The sequence below is a fragment of the Nothobranchius furzeri genome, chromosome 8 (genome assembly GCF_043380555.1).
Source record: "Nothobranchius furzeri strain GRZ-AD chromosome 8, NfurGRZ-RIMD1, whole genome shotgun sequence".
NCBI classification, from domain to species: domain Eukaryota; kingdom Metazoa; phylum Chordata; class Actinopteri; order Cyprinodontiformes; family Nothobranchiidae; genus Nothobranchius; species Nothobranchius furzeri.
The window spans coordinates 38883953-38892389 of NC_091748.1; the positions used below are offsets into that span (position 1 = coordinate 38883953).

At 44.5% G+C, this 8437-nt stretch overlaps 1 protein-coding gene across 1 annotated transcript in view; it reads right to left on the reverse strand.

The window, feature by feature from the left end:
- The window catches only part of prdm5 (PR domain containing 5), a 94811-nt gene extending 86592 nt beyond the window's left edge, over positions 1-8219 (reverse strand). Inside the window, exons 1-5 of the mRNA XM_054734884.2 lie at positions 7949-8219; positions 7380-7463; positions 4158-4280; positions 2852-3017; positions 2530-2707 (exon numbers count right to left, since the gene is read on the reverse strand). Of these exons, the coding sequence (XP_054590859.1) occupies positions 2530-2707; positions 2852-3017; positions 4158-4280; positions 7380-7463; positions 7949-8047 (650 nt within the window). The 5' untranslated portion in view covers positions 8048-8219. The remainder of the gene's footprint in view (positions 1-2529; positions 2708-2851; positions 3018-4157; positions 4281-7379; positions 7464-7948) is intronic.
- Between the last annotated feature and the right edge of the window lie 218 nt (positions 8220-8437).

An 8437-nucleotide genomic window follows, 5' to 3' on the forward strand; every position in this document is an offset into this window, starting at 1 on the left:
TTTGGGCATCTTACTGTAAAAAATATACCATTAATGTAAAAACGAAACTCTAAATAAACTATGGTCACATCCAGAATCGAACCTGGGTCTTCTGCACGAATGCCCAACGTCTTATTAGGCGAGCTAAAGCACCAGTGACGTCCTTTGTATCTGTAACATTTCTATCCTGATGACAGCTGGAACAACGTTCAAAGAACGGTTCGGAGGGCGATGCCTGAGCGTGAACGCGCATGAAGCAGCCTGCTCGACCCGAGCATCACGCTTTTTCTGTGATTTTACACAAAAACAGGCAATCACAGTAAAAATGCCAGGGCTCATTCTACAGGACCAGAGCATTGCAGGAGAATGTATGAAGAAGACATTTATTATTTCTATACATGTTTTGGCTGTCACACTTCCATAATGTCCCTTTAATCATTAAACAATAATCAGAATAATGATTTATTATCACGTGTCACATTTGATTATGTTGTGTGGAAGAGTACAAAAATCGGTGTTTTAAAGCAGGCATTCATCATGACAACACATTAGCTGAGTAGTATCAATGAATGCCTCGAGTCTTTTCAGTGGAATAAAAAAGCACTGGCGCTCCTGTTTCAGGGGGTAGAAGTTAGTTGAGAAGTGTGTGTGTGTGTGTGGGGGGGGGGGGGGTGCGGAAGACTGCAGATTTTGGGGTCGTATTTGTATTCATATGATGCTAACATCTCACTTTGATTGGTTAACAGCAACACGACTCTTCCACTGCTTTTGTTTTGCTCCTTTGTGGGTAAAAAATGTTGAACGAACGATAAACGACGCACACTTGCATAGCGCCTTTCACAGTCAGAGGACTCCAAAGCGCTTTACACATTCACACCCTGGTGGTGATGAGCTACAACGTAGCCACAGCTGTGTGATCTAGACGAAGAAATGCTTATCTTGCTAAAATACCAGCAAGAGCATAAAAGGAGACAGCGGCGTCGGTGGGATGTCCGTCCGCTACACAGGACTAGGCAGACAACAGGCGAATGGCGTCATGATGGAAGTGATCTCAGGTTTCTGGACCAACCAATCACAAGCATGCAGTCTCCATCTCGTTCGACGGATGTTAAGAAAAGTGGGCTCGACTACGTACGTACTTGCGTGCCTGCCGGGGGCCTACGCAAGGACGGATAATGGCGTTGCGGGTCTCCAAACTGACGCAGACGCAGAAGCATGACTCAGGCTTTAGCCGAGGGCTGCTGTGGTAATCGGAAGTATCCAATTACTGAACAATCTACTCTACCTTCTGAGCTACTGCTGCTCATACATCAATGTTTTATCGCCACATAACACAAGCCTGAACCTGTCCTACCTACTAATGGTACGCTTCTACTAGCCTTGATGCGCTCTGCTCTCTCCTGGTTGCTAAATCAATATGGCCTTACTGTGGGTAGTGGCAATGGCAGAGGTGTAAGTGGATTGTTTAAAGGAGCGCAACACTGAACAAACTCGTGTTTTTTATTATTTCAGGGGCAAATTTCCTGTTTAAATGTAAGTCGACTAACTGTTGTTATCGGGTTGATATCTAAAATGTTTTTTTTTATCCAAAGCAGTTAGTTATGGTTGGTTAGTAGTTGCAGCTTCGGTGGTTAGCGGGTAGTAACTCGTTTACATATTTAATTTAACAAATATATACACGATTTATAAAGTAAAAGGCTCCTTATATAATTATATTGAAACTTGTACCTATAAAAATATAACATTACCTCCCGTGTCACGTGACATTATGCAAGTCTGTTCCATTTAGGCATGGTCTATGACAAAGGAAGGACAGTATCCTCGTGAGCGAGGGTTAGGGTTCGGTGCCTCGACACTGAGAAACACCAGTAGGGTTTGAAAAGTCTACGTCACACTGTCACTTAACATTCATGGACTCACTCATCTGGAGTCATGACAGCGAAGGCTGTTGTTGGTTTAGCATCCAGGACGCAGCAAAGAACGTCTCTTCTAGAGGCTAACCGTTAGCATTAGCAACTTCACCACACAGCAGAAGCTCCTCCAGGCTTATGTGATTTGTTGAGATTAAACATCTACACTGCAAGGCAAGAAGTCTAGATATCAGGAAATAAGACTCCAGTATATGCTGTGCTGTGCCACTCTGCTGCAGCAGACTCGACAGTGCTGATCCAAGAGTTTTCAGGCTATTGTTCTCCGAGTATGGCTCGCACGGCATTCATTCCTACCAAAGACCATTGCAAACGTGTTGATTAAATGGGTTTCCCACACCTTTAAGGCTGATGAGGAATGGACCTAATTCTTTAACTGATTGAGGTCATTGATAATAAAAACTTCATTTTACGATGACATCACATCCATCCAGAAAGATGTTCACCCAATTTCTCCAAACAGAGCCCCCTCAGGAAGCTATTTACAGCTTAAATTATTAAAGTATTAAACAAACTCAGAAAGTTCTCATTGATTTAAATAGATTTAGAGATCAAATGATGGAAGGTTAATGCATTGCACGTTCTAATGATAAACAGCAGAGTGGCAGAGCTGTAAACCCACTGGCGCTGCAGGGCTTGTTTGATGGGGAACCTCTTGCCACAGTTCCTGCACTTGAACTCCTTCTCCTCCGTGCTGGGCCTCTGGTGCAGGCTCTGCAGGTGGGCAGCCAGGATCTCCTCACTGGGAAAGCTGCTCTCACACAGCAGGCAGGGGTGGTCCTCCTCCTTTATTACAAGCTCTACACAGGGTGGCACACACACACACACACACACACACATGCTGCAGAAACAAGAATCTAACTGTTCTCCCACATGTGGGAGTCATAAATTGAATGCCTATAATTGGAATTTTAAAGGAAACAAATAAAAAAATCCCAATGTACCCATTTCTACAAGATGCTTGGCCTCTTTACTGTTCTCATCTTCATCTTTAATGACTTCTTCCTCTTCTTCCTCCTCTTCTTCCATATCACTGTCCAAGTAGCCAATCAGCAGCTCTGTGTCTGTCTCTATGTCATCCACAGCCAGGTAGAAGATGTTCTCTCCATCCTAACCATCAAAAGCATTTCATTTAAAGAGATGGCGCTGAAGAATCACCGCGTAGGGATCACACTACGTCTGTTTGGAAGCTGGCTGACGGTTGACCTCATTACAGCCCGACACGTCAGTCAGAGCCTGATCGAGGCCGCAGGTCAAAGGCAGAAAACCTTAAAAATGTCTTCATTCACTTTCCTGTCCTCTAAGGTCCTGTTAATAAAATCAAACCATCATTTTGTTTCAACTATGGGATTCTAAGTGTGCATAAATAATGATTAGGAGGAGGAAAACTAAACAATAAATGTCACTGTTGATGAAACGCAGAGATTTAGCTCACATGCGTGACCTTAGACCAACCAATCACTGTGTGTTTGAGTATTAATGGCAGGAACTTGGCCCTAAGACCAAAGCGTTCATATTCCTTTCCTTCCACCACGAGAAAGTAATCCGTTTTGTTTTTAAACAGAAGTGCAAGAGGTCTGGTTTCCCAGATCCATTCATGAGTGTGTGAATGTGTATTTGTGTGTTTTCATGTTTTGTTTTCCTTTTTCTTTTAGATTCTTGAGATTTTCCCGTCTGGCTCCTGTAGCTGGCACGAGATTTGTCAATATGGTTATTTTAATAAAAGTTTGGAGTCTTTTGGAGCTATAAAATTACTGTAAGAATTTCAATCCTTATCCAGTGTTATACCCAAATTGCTCCAATTTATAAAAGATTGTAATGGTTTAAACATTTGGCTCCAGAGTCAAAGCAACATGTTTTATAAAGTAAGTGAATGATTTCATCCTCTTTTACACTATAAACACATTTTGATCACTAAATCGTTCAGACCTGTCAGTATGGATGTCGTTGTTCTGTTTACTTCTGGGGTTGTAGACTCGAGTTGTTTCCATTTCCATCCTGAGTTCACACACATTCACATAAACTCACTCCGACCTTTAGTCAAATCAACCAAACATCTCATCTAAACTCTCATTTCTCCATCTGAATAGGTACAAAAAATGAAAATTTGGTCTAATGTTTTTTCTTCCAGTCTGAAAGAAGAATTTGTTATTTATCAATGCTGACTGCTGTGTTTTTCCTGTATTATTTATAATTTTCGTTTTTCAGGATAAAGCTGAAGGATCCCTTGTCTGTGGAGTGGAAATGTACCTGAATGGCTGCCAAGTTCTTCTGCTCCTGTGAAGGCGCCTGATGGACAAACCGCAGCCAGTTGGCATGGCGAGGATTACTCGCGTCCAGAATATACAACACATCGCCTTTACTGCCACGAACCTGGAACAGAAAACAACATCAATGCAAGGAGCTGTCAGACGTGACTCTTCTGCTTCTTGTTTATGTTTATGTTTATTTATTTAGCAGACGCTTTTATCCAAAGCGACTTACAGTTTATAACCTATAGGGCATGTTGTGATCTGTGGGGGAAACTGGAGTACCTGGAGGAAACCCACGCATGCATGTGGAGAACACGAAACTCCTCGCAGAAAGGCCGCAGCCGAGTTTCAAACCTGCGACCTTCGTGCTGCGAGGCAACAGTGCTAACCACTGCGCCACCATCGTCCTGCGTGGTTTGTCCTCTGGCCTTCCTTGTGGCCACCGGTCAGTAGCCCTTATTCGAAGACACGCCAGTCTGACAAATCAGCATAATGCTGCCGCCACCGTGCCTTACGAACGTGCCATGGCGGCAAAATGATGCGGGAATTTTGCGGGATTCGCTCCGCCACACTTGGTAGCAATACTGCTGCAACGCCAGACTTGTGAATGCACATTCCGCCTTGGCGCAACAGAAGGGGGTGTCATGATCACGTGGGGAGTTACTGCCAAGCTCTGGACAGAAACTACAATAAACATTAACAGTAAAAACTGCAGTACGTTTCACTTGATGATCAACTGGAGCGCTGCTGAGCTCCAGGAGCTTCTCTCCGTTAAGTGTTGGAGCTCCGATCACCGGACAGTTCACGGACACGATCACTCCACAACACCGCCACATATGACCAGTGGTGAACGACCTACGGCTCCCTGATGCCAGCTCAGCACTGCTGCAAACTGGCAGCAGTTTTATAAAAGAGGCTATTGAGCCCGTGTTAGATAAGCTAGTTCTCATCAGCAGCTTCTCCACATGAAGTTATTAAATCAGCCTGCATGGGTCACTGACCTGCAGCACAGTCCTGCTTGTCTAAGCACCTGTGTTCTCTGATTTAAATGTTTGATTTCTACCAGAAAACTAAACTAATTCTTAACAAGAGTAGTTGTTAGTCGTTGTCAGTCACTGCCTCAGGGGTCCTCTCTCAGTCCACCAGGCGACGCCTCCCTTAGGAACATTTTTCAAACAGGAAGTGTAGAGGTGGAGAGAAACTCTGGCAGCAGGGTGACTCGCTCTTTAAAGTAATCGATGATCAAGCTTTAATTTTTATCTCTATCTTTTTTTCGTTAACATGATTTTACTACTATTTTATTTACATTTCTATCATCCACTGGCTGTGGCGTTGCACTAACATTGCTAGTGCCTGTTAGCATGAGGCTATTGCTATGACTGCTGAATGTTGCCTTGTGCTACCACAAACAGCGCCGCATCATTAGCTGTTCCTTTACCTACGGCTGCATTTTATAGACATCATGTTGTTCTTAATGTGAACAGATTTGATGCAGTTAAATGTTTCTGCTGAGGGCGTGATGTAGACACGTTAGTCAACCCTCACAGCCACTTCAGCTTGTAGCATGTTGTTAGCCTAAGAGGTTTATGCTACGCTATCATGTCATTATTATTATTATGTCATTTGGCCTGAATGTGTAAGGCCTTTTTGGGCTGTTTTTTTTACATTGGAATTTTATTTGGTTGCTTTGTTCTGCAGTTAGTTTCAAATAAATAAATAAAAGATTTTAAAAGCTGTAAAACGTGGTTTCACTAAAAAGTTACGTATTTGGTGTTCTTCACCGTGTCACCAAGCCATTCATTTTAAATTAACATTCAGAAAAATCAGCAAAATAAATTTGCCTTTTATACTTGGCAAACTAAAATTACTGTTATGGCCCTCAAGGTTCAAATAACATAGTGATTTTGATCCTAGAGGACACATATACACAAAATATACCGTAGGCCAGGCATGTCTAAAGTGGCGTTCGAGGGAGTTAGGGTGGTTTTGTGTGGCCTGAGATTAAGATTCCAGAACAACTGGGTTTTCTCTTTCCAGCTGGTTGTTGATCAACATGTTTATGTTCAGATTCTTACTAATATGAGGCATTACTTTGGGCAAAACATAAACAAATTATTATTATAATTATTTTTCAGTTTTTTGCTATTTAAAAAAATTTAAGGTTTTTTTGTTGTTTAATTATTTGGCGGGCTGCGCAGTGGTGCAGTGGCTAGAGTTGTTGCCGTGCAGCAAGAAGGTCCTGGGCTCGCTTCCCGGCCTGGGATCTTTCTGCATGGAGTTAGCATGTTCTCCCTGTGCATGCGTGGGTTCTCTCCGGGTTCTCCGGCTTCCTCCCACAGTCCAAAAACATGACTGTTAGGTTGATTGGTCTGTCTAAATTGTCCTGAGGTGTGTGTGTGTGTGTGTGTGCACGATTGTTTGTCCTGTGTGTCTCTGTGTTGCTCTGCGATGGACTGGCTCTCTGTCCAGGGTGTACCCCCCCCCCCCCCCCGGCAACCCCACGTAAGTGGGTTCAGACGATGGATGGATGGATGGATGGATGGATGGATGATGGATGGATGGATGGATGGATGGATGATGGATGGATGGATGGATGATGGATGGATGGATGGATGGATGGATGGATGGATGGATGGATGGATGGATGGCCTGCAGGAATTATTATTTTACAATTATGGTTTGAATAGGTTGAACAAACCTGCCCTGGTTTGAATCTGTATCCTTATTATTTTTGAGTATAAATAAAAGTTAAGTACACATTAGTTGGTGTGTGAAATTTGTTCTGGGCATTTGACCCACCCCCTGGGGCAGCAGTAGGAACTTTTTGGTGGTTTAACCCACCCCAACCCAACCCCTAAGTCTGGGTTTCAAACGGGAGGCACTGGGACCCGCGATCTCCCAGTCTCAGGGCAGACACTTACATCACTGGGCCACTGAGAAGGTGGAACTAAATAACAATAAAAACAAGGAACTAAATGTCACTTTTTCCGTCATTTCATAAACCTGCAAGAAAAGATGGAAAAATCAAACATGACTCAATCTGGCTCACTAGCAGTACAACATCCATTATTGAGAAATTCCCTTATTAATGTGTGTGTGTGTGTGTGTGTGTGTGTGTGTGTGTGTGTGTGTGTGTGTGTGTGTGTGTGTGTGTGTGTGTGTGTGTGTGTGTGTGTGTGTGTGTGTGTGTGTGTGTGTGTGTGTGTGTGTGTGTGTTCACCTCCCACATCAGCCTGGTGTCGGAGCCATCGTCCAGCTCACTGGGAAGCTTTCTCTCACCAGCAAAAGGACCAAACTTCTCTCCCTGGAGGTGAAACAGAGTTGACTCATCAGACATGGAGCCGTTAACCAGAAGGAAACAGAACCGGGTCCTGGCTGCCATGCAGAGATCAGTGTGAGGGATGGTGTCTGTTTCTGGTGGATAAGAAGGATCCTCCTTATGAAACGTGTTTAAGTGGACATTACAGCCTCTGGCTTCCAGGGGCGGGTTCAGAAAGCTCCTACTCGTCTTCACATGGGCTAAAACTAAAGTTAACGACAAAGCCAACACATCCCGGCTCCTAGTGGACCCGAAGCATGTCCCACGGCTCTCATCTGGGCCAGTCTGCTGGTTTACCCACACATGAATGAGTCCTACTGCTGAAGTCGGAGGGAAACCTGTAGCTACGTGGCACTTCACGTCACTGGGGCTCTCGGTTCAGACTGACAGCGACCGTGAGAATTAAGGCAACTAAATACTGTCTGTGGACGACTGAAGGTGTGAAAAAGCTCCGGTTTGAAACTACCAACCTTTTTCACCCGCCTCGCCGTGTACAGACCGATCCCATCCTGGACGTTTGACGGTTTCAGAGAGAATCTGTCCGGCACGTACATACCCAACATTGTCATCACTCGGAAAAAGACCGTTCCCTTTAACAGCACATCAGCGGGCTGTCTCGTGTGTCACCGGACGTGAAAGAGACATAGTTAGGGTTGGTTTAAAGCTGAGAGTGTGTAGATAAAGCGCTCCAGGTCGACTTGTGTCGCTCCTGCTGTAGGAAGTCAGAGCTGCTTTCTGATTGGTCCAAAGTTTGCAGCCAGAGGGGCTACCTTCAGCCTGCACGCAGACATGCTCACAGCGCCTGCGCATGCAGCAGCCTGCACGCAGACATGCTCACAGCGCCTGCGCATGCAGCAGCCTGCACGCAGACATGCAGGCTGGCTCAGAAACATACTCAAGACTGCAGACTAACAATAAAGCTTTATAAGCGAGGCTGCACAAGCACAGTGTGTTCTGTG